The sequence below is a fragment of the Macrobrachium nipponense genome, chromosome 26, assembly GCF_015104395.2.
Source record: "Macrobrachium nipponense isolate FS-2020 chromosome 26, ASM1510439v2, whole genome shotgun sequence".
Classification (NCBI taxonomy): Eukaryota; Metazoa; Arthropoda; class Malacostraca; order Decapoda; family Palaemonidae; genus Macrobrachium; species Macrobrachium nipponense.
Genome location: NC_087215.1, coordinates 17213020 through 17238109, shown reverse-complemented (window position 1 = coordinate 17238109; position 25090 = coordinate 17213020). Strand labels below are relative to the sequence as shown.

The 25090-nt window shown below is 39.9% G+C and overlaps 1 protein-coding gene across 1 annotated transcript in view; it reads right to left on the bottom strand.

The window, feature by feature from the left end:
• Window positions 1-23141, bottom strand: part of LOC135199994 (protein kibra-like) — a 33113-nt gene extending 9972 nt beyond the window's left edge. The window contains exons 1-9 of the mRNA XM_064228189.1: window positions 22930-23141; window positions 10970-11079; window positions 8150-8353; window positions 7710-7866; window positions 7301-7550; window positions 6643-6870; window positions 5505-6511; window positions 621-707; window positions 207-408 (exon numbers count right to left, since the gene is read on the bottom strand). Coding sequence (XP_064084259.1) covers window positions 207-408; window positions 621-707; window positions 5505-6511; window positions 6643-6870; window positions 7301-7550; window positions 7710-7866; window positions 8150-8353; window positions 10970-11079; window positions 22930-23141 — 2457 coding nt within the window. The remainder of the gene's footprint in view (window positions 1-206; window positions 409-620; window positions 708-5504; window positions 6512-6642; window positions 6871-7300; window positions 7551-7709; window positions 7867-8149; window positions 8354-10969; window positions 11080-22929) is intronic.
• Window positions 23142-25090: the final 1949 nt, after the last annotated feature.

The window sequence follows — 25090 nt, the reverse complement described above, 5'->3', positions numbered from 1 at the left end:
ATAAAATGCTACTTGTATCATGTGCTCAAGAAAGCAATACATAAGAATAAAATTAATCTTCAAGGATCTGTATTAAACTATAAGAAATTCCCAGCATATTTTGTAACTTTTACAATTGGCTGGCCTAAGGCTTACTAGCCCATCAGACCTCCCTAGGGAAACATCTTGTTTTTACTCGATTAGCACAACATAATCAGATTACTCACCACACACTCTTCATCAAACGTTTCATTAGTATCACTAACAGCCCACACATTAACTTGTAAGGTTTTTTTTAGACTGGAGTTTACGAGGAGAACAGGGAAAAGCAAGGACTCTCCAAACGTGGGTCTCTCTGTGTTCCCATCAAGATGTGTGCAGCAGGTAAACGTTGCTGCCCCGGCAGGAAAAAGCTGTACTTTTACACATCTGAAATTTGGAAAAAATCCTTTATTATCATGATTAAAGGCCATTTATATACTAGTTCATTACTAAGAATTCCTAATAACTTATTCTTATATAAACCTTTATGGTAAAATGAATGATTGTACGTATAAAGCACTTTTACAGAACATGAATACAGTATTAATATTATCTGTGACATAAATGCTACTGGAAAAAAAATCTTTCACAGAACTTACACTTTACATCCTTCCTCAGTGTTGAGCATTGACAAATTTCTCGCTCTCTCTACACCTACATTTAGTTGGTTTTCTTCTTTGCTATACCTAGAAATAATAACATAAATTAATAAAATGCTTGCCCCAAAATCCATAAAATGAATGGCTCACTCATGTAAAATGAACATGAGTTTATGCTTTATGTATATAAAACACTGCATAAGTAGTGTGTTTGAGACAAGAAAAATACATACGCAAAATGGGAAAAAGCAAGATCTCATATTTCACTGAAGCTTTCTCCCTTCACCAATCTAATAAAGTATGAACACTGCACTGGAACTATATTTAATGTACAAAGTATAAAAAGATTTTCATCTATTTCCATTAAGTTGATATAATCCTTATGAGTTTACATGTGTTTGAGAAAGCGAAACATTTAAGACAAACAAACCCCTTTAACAAACAAAAATTACACTGTTACATCAAATTGCTTGTATCACGAAGCTTAAAAGCACTATTATTAAAACTAAAAATCCCTATGATGACATCCAAAATCATCATTGTCAACAATAGTCAGTACAATGCTTATGGCTCTTAGATGTTTTGCAACATATCCTCAATTTCAATTACAACATCCTGTTTCCCGATCAGTAAGCAAAAACACTTGCAGTTTGCTTTGTAAGGCACACTGTACATGCTACTAAAAATTCTTTGTACTGCCCCTTCAGTCACCGTTGCATTGCTTTCTGTCTTTTTATCTTTCATCTTGCTCAGCTTTTCCGACCTTTTAAAAAAAACGTTGACTTGTTCAAACTTCAGCGTCTCATTAAAAAACATATCCTATTGGCAGGCCCTATGCAAGTCTAGACATGTGACTCAGTTTTCTCTTTAAATTAATTACCAATATCCTCCTGGCATACTTTAGACGTATATAAATGTGACTAGGTTTTCTCTTTAAACTAATTTATACTAATAATTATAACAAAAAAAAACCTAGCTTGTAACAATTCAATACCTCTAAATTACAAACCACCTGAGGAATTCTATTCTTTAACAAGTTCTGACACTAAACCTAATGCTGTCCTCCTACTAATCTCAATATTTATATCAAGTTTATATCCTTATTAAGTACAATATCTAATTCATTTTTAGCTGCAACACCAAGGTGTGATTTACCTTGCAAAGGTTTAGGTACTGGTACACATGAACTATACTGAATACTGATCTAAGAAATAAAAAATATTTCTAATGGCAAGAAAATGTACACTTTTGCATAACATTTAAGGACTCTCTCATCTTCCTAAATGATGCTGCAACTGAATTAAAAATAATATCTCTAACTAAAGACAACTGCATTTCAAGACCTTTGAAAAATATAGCAAAAGATAAATTAGTTAAGGGGGTTACAAAAGCATTGAAAACTTCAATACACTGGGTTGAAGGTGCTGGAGAACCATTGTTACTAACCATGATCATTTTATAATAACTAAGCACATAGTTAACGAGTCATATTCCTAGATTCTCATAGGATTTATGAAGGGTCTGTTCTCAAATGAGATGTGAAAACTGGAACAAGGTGAAGTTACAGAGACGTTGGACAAATGTAAAAAATCAAATATCAATGCATTGTAATCCCAAGACAAACGTAAAGTACTGTGCAAAGCACACTAAAAATAGTGCTCACTTAGGGCAAAATATACTGTTAAATCTTAGTACCTCAGGAGCCTTTAAAACCCATTTTTTCTGTTGTGAACTCGGGTAATTTTACCTCCATTCTTATAATTTTTTTTTTTAAATAAAACCTTTGCAATTCAAGGAAAACATGAAATTTGGTTGCAGGTAAAAACCAAAGGTCACCACAAGTCTATAAACAATAAACATTATGTTGTTTCTGAAAGGTAAAATAACTGGCCAACTGTCCTGCCTGCATTATCGGGTTTAGCTTGATGAAGATAATTTAATTACAATATTTGGCTGAGAACTATTTATCTCAACTTAAAACAGTTTCCAAATTAAGCTGCTAACATCACATCATTTCAACCACTTTGACCTAACCCTTATCATGACCAAACCCTCCAGTGTTTAACTCTGAGTAGTTTTAGTGTCAGCCCCACTGGTACATAAATTGATATGGTAAAATCATTTCAACCTAGTTTAACTTACATGATTTTAACCAATTATAGTCTGTAAAGATACATGGCTACCTTCCTGAAATTCAAATTTCAATATAACATTACAGCAATCTAAATGGCAGTGCTGTGTGCAGTTTCGATTTTAATAATTCAAGCTGCAAGCTTGATAATATTGTTTCCCTTCTCATAAGGGGAAAAATTTTTTAAGCTGCATAAATAAGTTGAATTGAGAAATAGTAAACTAAAAAAATACTGTGTAAAATAAGACTATCCTAGTCATTATTAATGATGGCAATTTAAAGGCCTTAACATCAGAAATTGTTGGGAGGCTGATAATATTTATCATATGTATTTGTGAGCATGATATGTTGTTATTTATTGTTGATGTAAATCAGGGCATTTACACAATACTGATTAAATTATCGTTAATATTGTACTAGCACTAATATATTTAGACATCTTAGGTTCATGAAACCATTACCAATTACAAAAATATTTTTCTGAAACATACACAATACACTCATCTACTATGTTAACTGCAACGAACAAAAACATACATCCTTTAAAAGCATATCTTCACATGCCAAGTTCTTATTTTCCAAGCACATGCTGATAAATGGGCATTTTTGTAACACATAGTACTATGTATATGTGATTAACATACATTTCTGTTATTGTGTGTACATACTACTGAGAATGAGCACCATACTGCTTTTTAATATCTTTGTAAGACAAATCTACTTTACTAAATCGGACATAGCACTGTACAATTTCCAAAATGGAAAAGTTGATATTGAACTCTTGAAGGGAAAAAATTCAAAATATATTTACAGAAAATGGATAAGAAATTTAAACATTTGCATAGAACTTACAACAAATAAAAAAATCAACACTCAGTTTCATTCTAATTAATTGCTAAAACAATACTGTTTTTCGTTTTGAGAGCAGTAATAGAAATACCATAGGCCAACAAGGTAACCCCCACTATGCGCCTTGTGCTGCAGACTGCACCATCCCTACAAGATGTAACTGCATTGCTTGAGTATTGAAGAATGAATCCTGTCTGCAAGCACTAAAACTCTAAAGGTATGACTCAGCTGTCTTGCTACAAGGCTTTATAATGGATAAATTGTGTAAGTACAGTAACCTCCCTATCATAGTTCCTAAGGGGCCAGCAAAAAGTGGTATCAGTCCTATGATCTCCTACCACACATATTAAAACTTGTCTAACCTTGAGTATGTATATATGTTAAGTCAAAACTACAATAATTAATTTACTTTAAACTATTAGTGAATGTCAGTGAAAAGTTCATAGCTAGCCTAAGTTAGAAAGGAAGAGTGGGAGAAGTGTGTTTGTTAAGGTCTTGCATACTATAAGATGGGCTTGTATAAGATACGAGTATAAAACAAAAATTTAAAAACTTTCAGCCCATTCTGTTTGCATGTTTTTTTTTTTTATCTAGTATCTGTACCATTCATTAACATGTGTTATACTTAGAAACCACGTAAGTGTAAAGTCAACAGAAATGGATGCTCTCTCTCTCTCTTAAATTTATATGTTTGCCATAAATTGAAAACGAAATAAAACTTTTACCATATAATTAAATCAGATTGCCTATGAGAGTTGCATTATATGTTATCTGATTTCATGACAGATATATATTCCATATACGTATAATAATCATAGAAGTTTGTGTATACATTTATACAAACATATTTCACATTACAGCTACAGTATGTCTCTGTCTCTCTCTCTCTCTCATCTCCTTCTCTCTCTCTCTCTCCCTCTCTCCTCTCTCTCTTCTGCTGCTCCGTCTCCTTGCCTCTCATTAATATATAATAATATAAGTTTAAATTACTTTTTAAACTTTTAAATTACAACTGAATCTGAATTGTAAATCTAAAAATAAAATAAATGCATTTGATTTTACACTACCTTAGTACTGTAATAAAATTTCAAATGACAATCATAGCTCCACTCCAAATGCCAGTCGACATGACTAATACTTTCCCAACCCCAATTCCCTGGACATCAATCAGCCAATGGGCACATGGCATTCCCATTCAGCCAATCAGCATACATATAACATTCAACTCCAGACATAATGTACTTAAACTTGCGCAGCTGACCAGTGGATATCAATATTACCTCCCACTCCAGAATGATGTTTGCACTTAAGGAATGACTGTCTTTATTCAAGCAAGCATACCCTTTTATGCTGAAAACTCTATGGTCATAGGCAGGTTTTGAAAATGCAAAATCAAAAAAACAAAGATTTACTGTACAGTTAACATGTCAATATTACTAACTAGCTTATAATTTGAAGGTACTGTAGTTTTATAAACAACCAAGGACATCAAATTCCTATCCAATACAGTACTGCAATTATCCTAAGTATTTAGCTAAATATTACAGTACAAGGATATGTGCTTGGATGAGCATGCCTTAACAGTATGTGGCTTCAGTTTCTTCTACTTAACAAAGTAAAATAAAGTGTCACCAATGCACCCCAGTATCTGAGAATATAAACTTAATAATCTCAATTAGTACTCCAGAGAAAAAAAAAAATAAAAAATCTACCTTTAAAAAGCCTAAATGAGTTCTGAATCACAATACCTATTTTCTAAGGTTTACTAGTAAACTCCAAATATATAAAATACAAACTAGGTCTTAAAGTTAGCTTTTAGAAATCTCCCACAGAATGCAAGAGATCAGGTTAAACACAATATTTCCTTAAAACCAAAAAAACCAAAAACAGAACTTTTCACTCACCTAAGTTTTATTTGCACCTGAGGTGTCTCTGGCGGAGAAACAGATCCTTTAGGATACGCCTCATAAACTCCCGAATCGCCAGCTACACTTTCATCACTGACAGCCGCTGACATTGTCCGTGCATTTCCATCTTCACTCCCCCCACCACAACCTTCCTCCTCTTCCTCGACCATATCATACAACAAATCACTGTCACCAGTAACCCTTCCAAGTAATGCACCACTAACACTCGTATTTCCAACGTTAAATTCGTATTCAGTCAATTCTTTCACTTGTTTATTGCCAACTGATAAACTTTCCAATTGTTTTACCCCAGCCTTGGCAAGGTGAGGTGTTGGAGGATTGTGGGATCCGCCCTCAGCACTACCAGGTGTTAGACACAACTCTGCTAACCTGTCGTGTACTGAACTAAGGTCAACAGCACTGAGAGGGCCATTTCCATTTGCTTCTCCCGGGGTGAACCTAGGAGGTGCTAATGGGTCCATGCCAGATACAGCATCACACGCAGAGGTAGGTGGGGACAAAGAGGAAAGCGAGCTCCGTGGTGATAATGATAACATAGACTGAGATAATACAGCTGAATTACCACTGCTCTCCTCAAGAGACCGTAACTTTTCAGCATACTGCCTCTCAGCCTCTGAGTTTGATTTAAGTAGTCTTTCTACACGCTTTTGAAGTTCGTTCATATTAAGAGCAACGTGCTCACTTGAAGAGTATTGCTGTCCCCCATATATATCAGTAAACGAGAGACTGGATAAAGAGCCCTTACTAGAAGTAGATAGAGAACCTAAGGAAGACGACGATGACACGGAAAGAGTAGATGCCGACAGAGAACGCAGCTGTCCCTCCAGACTAACCATGATGCGTACAGTATCACGCAACCTGCACAGTAGTTCCTGTCTATGTTCCTGCAGGGACAGCCGCTCCGCCACAGCTTTATTGCTAACCTCTAAAGCTTTTGCTAAGTCACACTCCAATTGATTTATTTTTTCATCTAATTCACACACCTGTAAGAAAAATTTTACTTATAGAGATGATGTTTTGCTTATCCTGAAAACATTACAATTTCATCTCAACTGACATACAGTATATAATAGCATGAACAGCAAGAATATAATAAAGAATAAAAGGCACTTACCTGTAAAGGGTCACGAGTATATGAACGAACACTTCGATACTCCCGTAGTAGCTGCTCCTTTTCTTGAATGAGTACAACTCTATCCCTGTCACCTTGGAGATCTTCAGGAGACAGCTTTTCCTCTAATCCTGCCAAGTCATGTTGCAACCCTTTGAGTGTGCTTTTAGCAGAGTCATATTCCAACTTGAGTCTCGTAAGTTCAGCTAACCTTGCTCCGAGGGGCATTCCCTACAATAAAAAAAGTAATTCTTAGAATTTTTTTTCTACATGACATTAAAAAACAAAAGATCACATTTATTTACCATCAATCACTGCAAATTAATGTTACTTCAAACTTACAAAAATAAACATTACCAAAAGATTTCATGTTTACTGTTACAGCAATAAGAAAATTAGATCTTCAAACTACCATCACCTACTATTCCACCTTATACTTACAACTTTATATAAATCTACATCAGAATGCAAAACTTGTAAAAGAGGAAAAGCAGTGCTGAGGTGACACATTCACAGTGCCAATGGAAATGAAAACTCAGCACAAATACCACAATTAAAAAAAAAAAAGAGAGAGAGAGAGAGAAGAACTCTTCATGGCACAAATCTACCTCCATGATAGGAGAGCTATCTCATCACAGCACTCAAGGCAACAAAATATTACCTCGCCACAAAAGTCAGTCTGTGAGGCTGTGCTATACTTCTCAGCTGCCTTTTCAAGATTTACTTCTATAGCTTGGGTAGTTTCAGATGCAATAATGTCTTCTCTTAACACATTCAAAGATTTGATAAGCTCAGCTTTCTCCTTTTCTCCCGCTCGTAAAGATTCTTCGATGTTTTTCAGCTCTGCAACAATAACTTGTGCCTGCTCTATACTGTAAGGTGTGGTTAAACCACTCAACTTTTCTTGAACTCTGTGAAAACAAAAAATATTAAAAGTAACTTAAAAAGGAGACATTACATACCTATGTAATGTATAGAAAGAGAAAAAAAAAAGGGAAGGTAAAAACAAAGAAACATAACAATAACTGCGATAGTAATATATCAGCAATAATGTACACAAATCAACTCACTGTGCCAATGTCTGCATGCCAGCCTCAGTGTTTGCAACCTCATGCTTTATCTGATGAAGTTCCCTTTTTAGACGACTAACACGACTCCTGGCCAGAGCTACGTCTGCCTTGAGCAAATCTGTATCATAACGTCCAGCACCACTGCCACTCGAACTTACTGTAATAACACATGACAAATAATGAATAAGATTTATATTATAAAATGAAAATGATCTCTTTAAATTGTAATCAAACAAAAAATGATCTCCTCTTATTACTGTGCAACTTCAAATAAAACTTGTCAGATATCAATAAGGTCACTTTACGCTTACATAACGACTTGACATGAATTCTAATAACCCTTTCACAATAAATGAAAAAGTCATAAATGGTTCAAAATGGAAAAATCAATACAATTACTACTACAGTAGTAAATGTGAAACAAGAAACTTGTGTCTTACATGAGGATCTTGAGCTAAAAAGGTTGGTAAGAGTAGTGTTGAGATGATGATACTCGTCTTGCGCTAATGCCAGGCGCTGAGCCTTGACCTGCATAATGTCCTGTTTGGCACTCAGGTCGTTCTGAGCTGAACACAGATACTCGGAGAGCATAGCCTCCTGAACTTGCCGCCATGCTAATCTGGGGTCCTCAATTTGGTTTTGCTCTGAGGAAAAAAAAAAAAAAAAAAAAAAAAAATGGAAAATTAAAAATCTGCTACAACAAATACATGAATGCCTATCTAGAGATAAATGTCCTATCTTATACGAGGAAATGGAAAAATACAGTGGACCCCCCGTATTTGCAGGGGATGCATACCAGACCAACCCCGCGAATAGGTGGAATCCCCTATAAAAATGCTTAAACCAGCCTTTTTTTTTTATTTTGTTAGTTAAAACTTGAGAAAAACCAGCTAAAAATTATTATACCTGTTTTTTTTTATTAGTCCTATCCCAAAAATTCTATCACAAAAAGTGCATTTTATGATGAAATTGATAGAAAAAAAAAACATGAATTTGTGGATATTTCTCATAGAAAAATACTGCGAATAGGTGAATTTACCACAAATAATGGGGGATATGTTCCAGAGAGAAATCTGCAAATGCGTGAGTCCACGAACCCAAAGAACGCAAATACGGAGGGCCCACTGTATTAGGCGGCACCTCCTGCTAAATGGTATATAGTATAGTGTGAATCTAAGCTATGCCACATTCAGTTATACTGTAAACTGAATCTAAGCTATGCCACATTCACAGGGCTAATCAGAACCTAATTACATAGCTTCAACTGCATATTCTCACTTACATTTCTTTCAATAACAATATGACCAAGATTCTATAACTCCTAAACATTTCTATATTACCATTTTACAGTCAGAAGTTTCAGTCCTGAAGCTAAAATAAGATGATGTGATGGCGGTCAGAGACCCGTACTATGAACCCAAATTTCATACAAGGTTTGTTAGATAACCAAATAAAAGGTGAATAGAACAGAATATAGAATTTTGGCCAAAGGCCAAGTGCTGGAACCTATGAGGTTATTCAGCGCTTAAATGGAAACTGACAGTAAAAAGATAAAAAGGTTTGAAAGGTGTAACAGGAGATGAAAGGGGTTTCAGCTTGGGGCCATAGGAACACTGCAAAGAACTTCAAGTAATACTTACGGTGCACCAAAGGAGGTGCACTGACAGCATACCCCCCTGGGGTGCATTTTACACTAGTCTATGCAAGATAACCAAATAAAGGGGTGAATAACCTCAACAACAACCCAATTTGGGAAGAGGAATAGCACTGTTTCAGAGAACCACTCAACTTCTTCATCTTTTGATCTGGAAGAAGTCAATGTTTGCTTTAACTAGCTTACATTTGCATGTCTGACATTTGATAGGGTAGTGAGGAGACCTGGTCCTTCAGTTCTTATTAGTAACATTATCTGTTAATTAACAATGATATAGCTGCTAGCTTTGATACATGGCACAGATCAGTGAATGGTGGAGTTAGTGTGACATGAAGCTAAATTCAGACAAAACCAATATTTTTCTTATAGTATATTTTCAACATTCATTGTGTTGTTAAACTGCTTAATGGATGATTTAGTGTCTGGCTGTAACTTGGGCTACCTTTAACATAAAAGCTTTTGCAGCATTAAAAGAATTTCCATGTACATAAATGTGTTCTACTACTTACAGCAAAGATGGTAATAATATCACAGGATTCAATTTTTTGTCAAATTGTTGGTGGACAGTCCATCCCATTTGAACAGCATCATCATCCATGGAACATCTTCTAGACAATTATCATGTGTTTATTTTGAGTGCCTCACTCACTTTTAGTAAGTTTCTGGAGTTAGTGCAAGTGAGTCATTTTGCAGTGCCAACATCCCTATTCTGTTCAGGTGCTAAATTACACTGATGGGCAACAGAGGCTTTATTCCTTTACAGTAAAGCTTTGGAACAGTCTTTGGGCAGAGGCAAGGCAGATGTTGGTGTTTGTTAGTTAAAACATGGGTGTGATGCTACCTTCAAGAGCCAAGCCTCCAAGCCCTAATTTTTAAAATTTTTTAAATTTTTGATTCAACTGAATTTTATTACGTTTTCTCTCCTTTGCAGCTGTCCCCAATACTATTCGTGGGGGATGCATACCAGACACCCCCGCAAATAGTTGGAATACCTATAAAAATATACTTAAAATGGCCTATTTTATTAGTTGAAACTCAAGAAAAAAAACCCCAAAAATTTGATTACCTGTTTTTTTTAAGTTTTATCATAAAAAGTGCATTTTATGATAAAATTGATAAAAAAAAAAAAAAAGGAATTGATGGATATTTCTCATAGAAAAAATACTGCAAATAGGTGCATTTCCTGCGAAGAAGGGGGGGGGGGGGGGGGGGGGGGGGATATGTTCCAGAGAGAAATCTGTGAATGTGTGAGTCCGCGAATCCGGATAATGCGAATACAGGGGGCCCACTGTACATTGTTTTCCATCACATTATATTCTATTGAGGTCTCTAATAAAAAGACTTTGCATTGCCCCATTATTTGTACATTGTAGATAAATGATTTCACTTTATAAAATCTGGAATTCCCTATTTGTGAACAAATTCTCTAAATCATTAACAATTTTGGTTCAGAATGTTGGTATTATTATAATAAAAACTGCATATGAAGCCAACCATTCAAGTCCCATCATGATTTAAACAGACGGTATGCCGGCTTAGGATTACACAAATACTCTACGTATAAAAAATCCATTTAATGCAATTACAAATGATATGAATAACTTACTATTAATGTGATCAATGTAGTAAACACCAATTTGTGGATCGTAGCATTCCTCCCACCCATAAGGAAGTTCATGGCCGACGCAATCGGCGAATGTCTGGGCCTTGGTATAACTGAAAAGGAAACATTTAAATGTGTAAGTAATATTTTCACAATCTGTCCTAGTCATTAACCACATCCAAATTATCTTGACAAAGCCATTACCAAAACGCACACAATGATCAACCAGTGAATTAGGAAATAGATCACCAAGCAAAACTGAGTCAATCAAACTTCAACTTATCATCTTATGCCATGAATAACTCTGTAATCAAAATTGTCCATTAGAATAGCTTCTGTATCCCTAAGGGTACAACAAATGATATGATTACGAAGGTCAGGAAGGCAATTACTCAAATTACTGTGCAGTGCAGTGCTATACAGTACAATAGTACAGTTCTCTTCTCTCAACAATGGATGGTACCAATTAGGCATGCATCACTGCACAATAACATTGCAATATTCTGCATGTATTCACAGCAACTCCATCCATCATGCTTACAGCATCTTCACTCAGCAATACAGCACTCACTCAATTACAGCAACCTCCTTTCAACTTAAACCTGAACATCTTTTTCACCCAAGAAGAGTATTCAATAGTCTTTACCTAACCAATCAAATATAAAAATAAAAACAATTCCAAAAAGATCCTTGGCTATGAACACAAGGGTATTAAGAATTTAGAAATGTCATACAAAATGAATAAGCAATAAATATTCAACGGGAAATAAAACGTGTTAAGATGCAACATGCACTGGGCAGGCAAACTTGAGCTGTCATTTATTTTTAAACCATTCTCTTCATGTTCACTAACATTAAAAAACTGATAGTGGTTAACCTGATAAGGACAATTCTGTAATAAATATCTAAGCATCTTTACTGCAACTGCAAAACAACTTCCACTTACAATAAAAACAAAATGTTATTGTTATAATACAATTAAGTTTGTTCATACTTACCTGGCAGATATATATATAGCTGTTATTTCTGACGTCCGACAGAACTTTCAAAAATTCGCGGCACACGTAGTGGGGCGGTCAGGTGGTAGTACCCATTCCCGCCGCTGGGCGGCGGATATCAGGAACCATTCCCATTTTCTATTCATATTTATTCATGGGCCCTTGTCTCCTGAGGGGCAGGAGGGTGGGCACTCTAAGTATATATATCTGCCAGGTAAGTATGAACAAACTTAATTGTATTATAACAATAACATTTTGTTCATGAAACTTACCTGACAGATATATATAGTAGCTGAATCACACCTTCGGATGGTGGGTAGAGAGAGACTAGGATTTTTTAGGAAATTTAAATTAAAATAAAAAGATTAACTTATTGGTTCCTTACCTGATAGCAAAAGTAGACTATGTGATTACTGTCACCTAAAGCCTGCTTATGCTTTATCAGAGTTGCCAGCCAGGTTTTGACCTGTAGTGCTGGTGCTCTCTGGATGCTCTGTCAACGGGGACGTGACCACAATGCGACAAGACCATCTAGGCAAACATATGGCAGTAACACAGCAACCGACCACCACCTGACCAACTAACGCAAAAAAACCCCTGATATTAACACTATGGAATGGGAGATTTTCACAGAAGATCTCACCATCAACCAAAAAAAAAACACAACAAATAACTAACCCTAACTAAGCTAAGGGATAGGGAGAGAGCTACCATTCATCCCCCAAAACTGTGTCTGCCGAAATGTAAGGTCCCAAAGAAACTACAGTTCTCGTAAATCGTTCTCACATCCCGGAGGTAATGTGAGGCGAATACGGAATTGCTCCTCCAGAAGGTGCTATCAAGAATATCTCTGATAGACATGTTCCTTTGGAAGGCAAGAGAGGTAGCTACGGCTCTGACCTCGTTGAGCTTTCACTTTCAAGAGGCTCATATCAGTCTTCTGGCAAGATGAATGAGCCTCTTTAATGACGTCCCTCAAGAAGAAAAGCAACAGCATTCTTCGCAACGGCAATCCGGTCTCTTCACCGAGCACCAGAGATTACCTGAGGGACCTTCTTATCTCTATCCTATTCACATAGAACTTGAGAGCCCTGACAGGGTGCACAGGGCTCTCTCGGATCTTGACCCACGAGACTCGATATTCCTTGATTTCAAAGCTCTTTGGCCAAGGATTAGACGGGTTCTCGTTCTTAGCCAAGAAAGAAGGGGTTCAACGAGCAGACAGCGCTGTCTCCCTTGAAACCCACTAGGTAATGAACGCTTGGATTTCACTACTCTCTTCGCCGTCGCAGAGAAGCTAGGAAAAGCGTTTTCCTCGTTAAGTCCCTTAGAGAAGCTTCATGGAGAGGCTCAAAGGGACTTAGCATCAGATGTTTCAACACCACATCTAAATTCCATGATGGGCGGTCTTGCTTGTGGAATTTTGGTGGTTTCAAACGACCTTAAGAGATCGTGCAGATCCTTATTGTCGGAGAGGTCCATTCCTCTGTGGCGAAAAACGGCAGACAACATACTCCTATAACCCTTGATTGTAGGAACTGCCAATTTTTGCACATTTCTTAGATAGAGTAAGAAATCTGCTATCTGATTCACAGAGGTCGTGGAAGAGGAAATTCCTTCCTTCTTGCACCATGCCCTGAAGGAGGACCACTTAGATTGGTAGACAGCTCTTGAAGAGGCTCTTCGAGCATTAGCGATTGCTCTCGCAGCTGCCTTTGAAAAGCCTCTCGCTCTCGGCCAGCTTTTTCGATAGTCTGAACGCAGTCAGGGCCAGAGCGGAGAGGTTTTGGTGAAACCTTTTGAAGAGAGGCTGTCTGAGTAGATCTCTCCTCCAGGGCAACGTTCTGGGAAGTCCACAAGGAACGTCATGACCTCTGTGAACCACTCTCTTGCTGGCCACATTGGGCAATCAGAGTCAACTTGTCCCTTCTGACGCTGCGAACTTTCTCATTACGTCCCCCATGATCTTGAATGGGGGAAAGGCGTAAAGATCCAGGTCTGTCCAGTTCCAGAGCAACGCGTCCACTGCAATTGCCCTGGGTCCATAACCGGGGGAGCAATACAGAGGAAGCCTCTTCGTCCTTGATGTAGCGAACAGGTCTACTAGAGGACGTCCCACAATTTCCATAACTTTTGACAGACTTCCTGGTGCAAGGTCCATTCTGTTGATAGAATCTGATTCCGGCGGCGGCTGAGAAGGTCCGCCCTGACATTCTGAACCCCTGCCACGAATCTTGTCAGGATCTTAATGCGCCTTGCGTCTGCCCATAGCAGAACTTCCTTCGCCACGGAGAAAAAGGGATCTGGAGCGAGTCCCTCCTGATTCTTTAGATACGCAAGGGCTGTGGTACTGTCCGAGTTGACTTGAACAACCTTTGCTTGACAGTTTTTTCTTCGAAGAACTGCAGCGACAGGAATATCGCTGCCAGTTCCTTTACATTGATGTGCCAGGCTACCTGTTTTCCCCTCTCCAGGAGCCTGACACTTCTTCCTCCCCTAGTGTTGCTCCCCAACCGGAAATGGAAAGCGTCTGAGAACAACACTAGGTCGGGGCTCAGAAGATTTAAGGAGAGGCCCTCTCGTAACTTCTGAGGGTCGAGCCACCATCTTAAGTGTACTCTTACTTCGTTGGAGATCCTTAGGATCGGCATCAGGTCCCCTTTCGACGTCCATTCTTCCGCAAGGAAGAATTGAAGAGGCCTGAGGTGCAGTCTTCCCAGCGAGACAAACTTTTCTAGTGAGGAAATGGTGCCCAGCAGACTCATCCACTCCCTCACCGAACAAGCTTCTCTCTCTAGGAAGGCTGCGACTTTCTCTAACCCCAGTCGCTGACGTTCCTGGGATGGAAACGCCCGAAAAGCCATGAATCCATCTGAATCCCCAGATACACGATGGACTGTGTCGGGGTCAGATGCGACTTTTCGGTGTTGACCAACAGACCCAGAGACTTTGCTAGGGCTAGCGTAAACTGAAGGTCCTTCAGACACTTCTGCCTCGACGACGCTCTGATCAGCCAATCGTCGAGGGTAGAGGGATATCCTGATTCCTGACGAATGGAGCCACTTCGCTACATTCCTCATAATCATTGTGAAAACCATTGGGGCCGTGCTGAGACCGAAACAAAGGGCTCTGAACTGCCAAACCCTGTTGTCCAAGACGAATCTCAGTACTTCCTTGAAAGAGGGTGGACTGGGACGTGGAAAGTATGCGTCCTGCAGGTCTAGAGACACCATCCAGTCGCCAGGTCTCAATGCTCCCAGCACCGACTGAGGCGTCTCCATTCTGAACTTTATCTTTTCTACAAAAAGATTTAGCCTGCTCACATCCAGGACCGGGCGCCAACCTGACGGACTGCTTCGGCACTAGGAAAATCCTGTTGTAGAAGCCCGGTGACTCTAGGTCCAAGACTTGTTCCACCGCTCTTTTTTCGACCATCTTGGTCTAAGAGATCGAAAAGAACACTTTTCTTCTCTCCCTGATAGGATGGAGAGAGGTCTCTGGGAGTTGAAGTCAAAGGAGGAGGATGAAGAAAGGGGATCTTGTACCCCCGTTCTACTATCTTGAGGGTCCAAGGATCCGCTCCTCTCTGCCTCCAAGACTCCGCAAAGAATTCCAGTCTGGCCCCGACTGGTGTCTGAAGGACGAGATCTTCATTTGCTGTTTTTCGGTTTGAATGAAGCTCTTCCTCTCGAAAACCCTCTCCCTCGAGGAGCTGCTCTCGAGGGGGGTGCCCGCGAAAAGGGTTTGACTTTCTTCGGGGGTTTGTGAATGTTGAAGTGGAAGGAACCGCTGGACGTCTTGAAGACTGAACCAAGAGGTCCTGGGGTCGCCTTTTCTTGCAAACTCTGTGCAAGATCCTTTACCATAGCCTAAGGGGGAAGAGATGGTCCGTAAGAGCGCAAAGAGCAATTCCGCTTTCTGAGCGGGAGATACCGACTTAGCAGTAAAATTGCACAGCAGTGCTCTTTTCTTCAGGAAGGCAGTTCCAAAATTCGAAACTAGCTCCTCCGAACCATCCCTGACGGCCTTGTCCATACATGACAACACGCTGGACAGCTCCCCCAGACTGAGAGAATCAGGACTTCTAGACTGAAGGTCCAAAACTCCCAGACACCAGTCTAGGAAATTAAACACATTAAGGGTACGAAGAAGTCCCTTCAAGTGGTGGTCAGTCTCAACCGGAGTCCAGGGTCACCTTAGCAGACGCTAAGAGAGACCTCCTCTGGGCGTCCACTAAACTGGAGAAGTCACCCAACGCGGACGAAGGGACCTTTATCCCACATCCTCCTTGGTCTCATACCAAACTCCTCCTTTCCCGGCGAGTCTAGAGGGTGGATGGGCGAAAGTGGTCTTGCCCTGATCCTTCCTTTCTGGACATAAAGTCTTGAAGTTTCTTAAACGCCCTCTTGGTCGACAGCGACGTCTTCATTTCGACGAATTCAGGGGTCTTTACGGTCTTGGAAGACGAAAGTTGTGAGGGAGGAGACCTAGGGGCTGTCGGCTGGAAACTTGTCCCCGAATGCTGAACGTAACAGCCTAACAAGAACCTTGTAGTCCGAGACAGCTGAAGCTACCGGCTGTTCTTCCTCTACGGAACTCCCTGGACTACTAAGTTCCCCTTCCTCCCTAAGAGGAACTGGAGAACGCCTATCAGGAGAGGGAGTACGTCCCGTAGGCTCAATCCTGAATAAAGACTTCCGTTGGTTGGAAGTATCCGCTACAGGTACGGAAGCGGCCGTACGTTGATCTTTAGAGGCACGGACATCTTCCGAAAGAGGAGCGTCCTTAGAAGCCACGTGAACTGTCTTAACAGAAGCTCCCCTACGAAAGGAAGCGCGAGCTTCCTGACGAGCGGCCGCCAAAAGCGTCCTGCTTAGACAAGCGAGCGTCCTGCTTTGCAGTCTCAAAAGCGTCCTGCTTCGCTCGAAAAGCGTCCTGCTTCACACGGCGAGCGTCCTGCGGAGCGTCCTCAAAAGCGTCCTGTCTAAAACCAGAAGCGTCCTGCTTCGCGCGCCGAGCGTCCTGCCGAGCGTCCTTAAAAGAGTCTTGAAGAGAGCTCAAAGCGTCCTGTCTAGAACGCCGAGCGTCCTGCCGAGCGTCCTCAACCGCTACTTGCCGAGAGCGTAAAGCGTCCTGCTTCGAACGCCGAGCGTCCTGACGAGCGTCTTCTCCTGAGAGAGTAAAAGGTCTGCTAGGAGAACGAGAACGTTGACGATCCGGAGGCGGAGAGAGAGACGAGCGAGCTGAGAGAGAATGAGGCCGCTTCGTCCTCTTGACGGGCAGCGCCGAACGTCCTTCCTACGCTTAGGCTCGACTGCTGCTGGGCAAGTCCTCTGAGCCATCAGCGACGTAATCTGGTCCTGAAGGGACACAAGGATATCCGTCGTAGGTGACGAAGGAGGCAAAAGAAGGGGCAGGACTGAGACTGCGAGAAGGCGAGGGGCGAGGGGATCGCCTCCTTCCTTCTAGCAGGTACAGCTATCTGCCTCTCAGGTGAACACGCCTGTGCGTGGAAACGAACGTCCTCATCGGAAGAAAGCCTTCCTCTCTTCTGAGGAGGAAAGGCGTCATAAGCGTCCTCTGACGAAAGAGGAGACATAGGACGTGAAGCGTCCTCAAAGCGAAAAGTCCTTTTCAAACGGACGCGAGTCTCTCCGAGCGCTCCACCCCTTGCGCGGGGAGGACTCTTCGGAGACGAAAAGCAATCTTTCAGGATACGCGCTCGTGCGCGCTCCTTGGCAGCCTGGGATTTAGCAACAAGGCCTGCCGAAGGGGACGCCAGATCGGTGGGGAGCCCCCGTAAACCCTCTTGCGGCTTTCGACATACCCACTCCCTGAGTCCTGGGAGTCCGATAGAGGTCTAGGCCTAGAGGCATTATGGGGCCGATCTGACGCCCCTCCACAACACTAGGGGCACTAACACAAACTTTCACTGGGCCGGTTTCTAGGGCCAAAACTTTAGATTCGAGAGCACGAATAGACTCTAGAATCAGAGAAAGGGGTGTTACCTTCTCCAGACACAGCACTGGGGGCCCCGAAGGCAACAACACAGGATTAGGTTGGGCGAAATCTACTGGTGTTAGAGGAGGAAAGAAATGTTACTATCCTTACCTTTAGTAGAGCTGCCCTTGGAGGAAGACCTCCTGACTCTATCGCGCTCCAATTTACGCCGATAGGTCTCATACATCCTCCATTTATCATCATCCAAATCCTTACATTCATTGCACCGATCATCAACCACGCAAACTTGCCCCCTGCAATCTATACAAACTGTGTGAGGATCAACTGAAGGTTTAAGAAGCCTCACCTTACATTCACTCCTCACACACACTCTGAAACTTCCCGAACTTGATCCAGACATACTGAATCCAGAAAAGCCAATCCAAAATCAAAAACCAATCCACTATTACGCGTGCCAATCCAACAATCCAGAAGTCGATACCAAAAGTCAATCCAGATAATATTAAGCGAGATATGAAAAAATCCTAGACGGAGGTACTGTAAACAGATGTTTGCAGCACCGGCGACAGAAAAAATATGAATAGAAAATGGGAATGGTTCCTGATATCCGCCGACCCATCGGCGGGAATGGGTACTACCACCTGACCGCCCCACTACGTGTGCCGCGAATTTGAAATTCTGTCGGACGTCAGAAATACAGCTATATATATATCTGTCAGGTAAGTTTCATGAACAAAATAGTGATTACATGTCAAATATGAAGGGTAATAAGTTATATATGCACAGCTTAAAAATAAATAAAAATTTGCAGCAACACCGCCTTGTCAAACGATGCTATATTCCAGCACACATAACAAATACTGTAGTGAATTTGCTTCACCTTCCTAAACAATCCTTTATGCTCTCCATTAGTATTGTACATCATCACTTTAATTTCCAAGACCAAAACATAATTGAAACAAATAGAAGAAACATAACCAGAAATTCTTGTGGCTTTACAAGTACAGTACAGTAACCAACATAAACCACAGTCTTGACTGGGAAGGTCAAAATACTGTACAGTATGTATGTATAGTGAATGATGTGTTCACATGTAAAACTTGGTTAAACCATTGCTATTTATAGAATTAAAGCAGATTAAACAATTAAAATCACATGGGATATGGCAAATGACAAAAGGAATAACCAAGCAATGCCTCTGACCCTGAGATATTAAGTGAAACTATGTTGATTATTATTCCCTTGACCCCTATACAGTATGCAGACCTTGAATTAGATGTTCAATTAATGAACTTTATTTCCTATTCTTTACTACATGTGACTCTTCTTGTTCTTTTTTTTTCACATAAGACCATTCAATTCTGTGGGAGATTCCTCATGAGTGGCCTTTGTGGCTTTGCTCCAAATGAATCTGATGACGTTAGGTGTAACTGCACAGTAATGCACAGCAGTCATAGCAGTTCAAGTCTGGCATGTAACTATATCAGTAATTACTGTATCAGATGCTATTGTGCATGTCTGGAATTCAGAATGTTGTAGGGGTCTAATTACTGTACTGTATATGACAATTCTACTGCTGCTTCAGGATACTGTGTACATCTGAGAGAATGGAAATAAATATAGTACCTTGAATGATTCATTAATCATGAATAAATTGTGTACATATCCAAACCATGTATCTGAAGATAGAAACTGAGATACAAAACAGAAACAGACAGGAGTTAGTACAGGAAGAAGATATTCACGACTTCAAACTTGGTAAATACAATTTACCCAAGCACACAACACCAATGAAAGATGAAAAACCAACACAAACCTATCCCAACAACAACAAATTCTTCTCTTGCATCCCAGCACACTCATTCAAAACAAAGAGGGAACAAAAGGCAGTCTTCTCCTGATCCCACTTTCCTCATACCTTGGCATATCATCAAATCTGTGGTGACCACTTCACTTAAGATGATTTGCCCGATCTCACCCTCAATCATGGTCAAGGCTAACCCAAGACATCCCCAACGACTGCCTATCATCCTTATTATCAACACCAAACTTCCATCTCAGATCAAGCTGACTTGATACTGCAATGCTCTTGCAATTCTTTTTTATTTTTTGTTACAGCAATGAAAACTTAACTAAAATTTAAAATATTGCTAATCTGTACAGTATACAGTATAAACATCATTACCATCATGAATTACAACTGAATTACTAAACACCACTTCAGAATGCCTTTCTCATTCCACTGCAGTTTTTTGTCATTTAAGTAGAATGAATAACAATGGTGACAAGAACAATGGTGATGATTCTTTCACCTCAAAAAATGTTAACCCTTTCAGCACAGCCTAGCGTTGGTTACAACAATTAGCCCGCAATAGTTTTCAAAGCCACGATGTATCATTTGGTCTTTGACCCTTGCAAAAATGATACTGTGTTCATCCTTCAACCATAATTCTGAACTGATATTGTTACAGTGCTCATTTTGGTATATTAAAGTGACTACATAGGTTCTACATTGAATACAGAGTCTGCCAACCTACAGAATAGTTTATAAGATCTGTGGACAATATTAGTATAAATTTTCTATAGATTTGTTTGTTTATATGGTATTTTTACGTTACATGGAACCAATGGTTATTCAGCAATGGGACCTACGACTTTACGTGACTTCCGAACCATGTCGAGAATGAACATCTATCACCAGAAATACACTTCTCTGACGCCTATACTGGAATGTGACTTTCTTGACTTATTTACTATGATTTCACAACTTTTATAATGAATTACAATTGTACCCCAGTATTCCAAAAAAAATCTTTACTGGCTAAACAAACTGACAAAATCTTTTAACTTTTCGCTGTGGTTTTCTTAATCTCCAGGGGTGTTCTGAGCATTGGATCACAGAAGCATTTAATTTTCATTCAAAATAAATTACTAGAAATGAAAAAATGCCTCCATACTACACCTTGATAAGATCTTTATACATAGCGCTTTCTTTAATACATCACACTGTAAAAATACTACCGTAATTAACTTAACAATACTGTATATTTACTCCCCATAAAAATATTTCTGAATGCCTGTAGTATATATTACATCCTTATTTGTAATTCTAGTTTTTCACAATTTATTTACGTGATTTTGAAAGAAAGAATATACTAGTTCGAATTCTAGGTTTAATTTTCAGTTTACCTTACTGCAATTTCTGCTACGAAACGAATTCAAAATCTTTCAGCACTGTGACAATAACAAATCAGTAAAAATGAAAAGGTTCAAGTAACTTGTCATTAAGACCTATACCTCAATACAGTATAATAAATTTTAACTATACTCTAGCTACGAAAGGTTGAGACTTTCCTACAATTAGCGGCGTTGACACGTCTCCCATCTTGCCAAAGGAGGCATTTAATCCTAATCCAAAAAGGTACAATTTCAGGATTAACCTCCTCGTGGTTAAGGTTAATCCTGAGAGTGGACATATACAGGCGTATTGTCCAGCTATTTGCTTTTATTCTTTATCATGTTCCACAACAAACAAAAGACCCATGCTAGGCTAATTTACTTGTAAATTCAAAAATCAAATCTGGTAAACCTGCTGAACAGTAAAGAATATATACTATATTCCACGTGACCATTTCACCAAACTTGTTCTCCAAATTACAATGCTCTGGTGTTATTACAAAGAATTAAAATAGTTAAATAATTTCAGTGCATTCTGAAATTTAAAAAAAATAACCAGGTTCAAATGCTAATAGTCTGATTACATCTAAGAAAATCATTCAAAAATAATAAACTGACCAAAACTGAAATCATGAAAAACTGATAGTAGCTATGTTTACTGTATCATCTCCATACTAACTACAGCAGTGTACACATGAAAACATCAACAACAAAAGGATGGAAACAATAATAACAATTTGTAATGCAAGATTAGGCTAGAACATGAAAAAATACCAATGGGATAAATGAAAGATTAAGATTCAGATTAAGGAGAAATTAAATACAATATATATTAATTTTAAAGACTTGATAACATGCCAAAACTTGTATGTGTGGGCATTTTTTTATTAAGTTTCAAGTGTTGAGGCATTTTAACCTAATATATAATTATCTGATATTTTTAATTAATCTTGCAATTAAATAAATGTCATGATTTAGCTTAAACATCAGTCTAAAGTAGGTTTTATTCAGCAATTGCTGTCTATTTTTAATGTTTAAGGTTATGTTACGACACCAAAGACCAAGTTTGGGGCTGGAGAGTGATGTCTGCAGCCTAACGTCATCACTGGACACAAAAAACGACGCCAGTAATATATATAAGTATTCCCCGCCAATTAAGATTCGTAACTAGGTCTAATGCTATAGTACATCCAATACATCGCAAAATGCGAGCATCATTCCTCTAACAACATCGCCCCCCCTCCCAGAACCCCCTCCTTCTTCCCCATTTCCCTACTGTAGGCTAAGAGACCCCTTAAGTCCTCCCAAAGCCCTCCTCCGCCGCCCGCCCTCCCCCTCCCTCCTCCCGGCCCCTGCATACCAAACATTCCAAAGCTTTATCTGCCAGGGTCACACACTCACATACCACTTAAAAATGTTGGGCCCGCTTTTCGGCCCCTCCACCACATCCCAAATTCGCCACATTTCCGCTCGCCAAATGCACATTCACGCCGCCAAAATCGGCTGCGGGGCCGAAGAAAAGGCGGAATATAACGGAAATATGCGGCCATGAGACTGGCATGCGAACAACACATACGGACACAGTCTCTCTCTCTCTCTCTCTCACTCCTCTCAAAAAAGGAGGCCAAATGATCATTTCTCGCCCAAACCTTCGTTTCGGAAACCAAACCACTTCGAATCACACTAGGGAAGATCTGCGTATCCGTCAGACACAGTAGCAAGCACGACTCGGCACTAATACGAACGGGTTAGCACGTAATTATAATAAAGGAATGGCTGTGTGTGTTGTGCGAGAGAGAGAGAGAGAGGGAGAGAGAGACGGCCTACCTATCTCTCGGATCTATCCACGTCGTTTTCTTATTGTTGTGATCGATGAAATAGATCTTTCCGTCGTAATCGTGTCCAATTTCCCATCCACTCGGTAACGGCAACTCTCCATTTCGTCTTCTAGGCATTATGTTTTCAGTGAAAAACACAGAAAAATTCTCATCACTACCGTCCACTGTCCTCCATATTGAGACTTCTACTAAAGTTCTCATGACGTCAAGGGACTCCTTCCTTCGCCAATCGTCGCCGAGTCACCTCCAGCGGCCAATCGCCGCCCCGGACGCCGCGGATCCGTGACGTTTCGATAACGTTTCCGTGACGTTGCCCGAGATCCGCCAATGGGAGGCCAGACACACTCCTGGGAACCAATCAAAGCCCTGCATTCCAAAGCCAGTAGTAGGGAAACTCGGCCGAAATATCTCGTGTTATTAGGGCCATATTTGAATACAGAATAATTTGTGTTTATTTGACGGGATATTTGACTCTAGCTACGCACGTTTCACTACGCGCGTACACAGCATTATGTCCTTGGTGGAAAAGAAACCCCCCCCCCCCTTTTTTTATTTGCCTTTTAACAAAAATCTTTATGGTAAACAGGTTCAAGGTATTGTCTGGGGTCATCAGTGGCTACCAGGTTTCACAAACAAAACGCCCCAGGTGGCAGAAAAAGAGAAGGTAACAACTCAAACAAGTTGCAAAATCTGAAGACGGAATGGAATGCGGATTAGGGAAGACAGCCTTTGCTTCACCTGAATAATTCAGAGAACTTTTTTCCTCTTCTGTTACCCCTACTTTGCTTACCTACCTTCCACACCCCAACCCCCGCTGCCCAATCTACCTCTCTGTCGCATTCCAGTTGCGTAATTAAAGACAATAGGTGCATTCATTGAGATTTTAAGGGATGATGCTTAAAATACACGAGAGAGGCAAATCTGTTCTCCGAACTTCGTGTTTTGAATATGAAGTCCATCACGAAGGGATTTACTCCGCGCAGGTGACCTTGGGTCTTTTCTTGCATTAGTCGTGGTTTAAAACGCCTCAATGAGAGTCACAAAAAATAAGGAGAGGAATTCCACGCGTGTGACAGCCATGCCCTCGGAGTTGACACGCCCTCTCCGTGAACAAAGAAATATTTGATGAAGGAGAGAACGCCAGAGGCCTCGTTCTATCAATCTGAAAATGATTTAAGATATCGAAAAAGAAAGTGGCCAATGTGACCCACTCTTCCCCTTAGGGACGTTAGTACCACAGGTACGCTATTCATTAGAAGGACAGGTGTAGTGACGCAACAATGCAGTTCTCAAGAGCGACAACCCAAAAAAAAATCAGCTCTGGTAAAGTGCAGTTGATAAGATGACTTGCTTTAGACCCAGTTTTGTCAGAAAGAAGTCCTGCAGTATAAAAGTTGAATAAACTGACCATTCACTGGATCTCTACGCTGGCTGTTCTTAATGTTGTTATTAAAGCAATACGTCATCGTAATCCCCTTTCCGTGCTAATTTCATATGAACAGGAAACTTCCGCTTTCGTCTCTACTATCTGTCTTGAATCAGTGTGCTGTTCGCATCACATTCTGTAAAGGAACTAGTACCAAGCCTTGGTGTACTATTTTGCCTTGACGCCAGAAGGGTAAAGCTCTCTCGTTCCTATAATGTGTCAAGAGATAAGGTTGCTTGCAACATGCAATTATATTTCATAGTCTCCACTGTTGGGTTGACTGATGGCGGTTGATCAGGCGTGATTCACGGCCCTAACCAATCTAGGCTCAACCATTCTATATTACAACGTTACAGTATTTTTCTCTAGCGATATTATTTTTGTTGCTTGTGTCAAGGGAATCATTTGTTCCTTATGCTTGTTTAGCTTGTCCTTCATACAGTTATCGCTAATTTATTTGTTTACCTCATTATCACTCTTAATCTTAAAATTAAGTCTCTTAATCTGAAACGTTTACCCAAACGTATTTACAAGTGAGAAAGGAATTTCCTTCTTAGTAAATGATTTATTGGTCATATGATCTCTCTCTCTCTCTCTCTCTCTCGTCTCTCTCTCCTCTCCTCTTCTCCTCTCTCTCTCACACAATATATATATTTATATCTTATATCTATATATATATATATATTATATATATTATATATATAATAGATATATATGTGTGTGT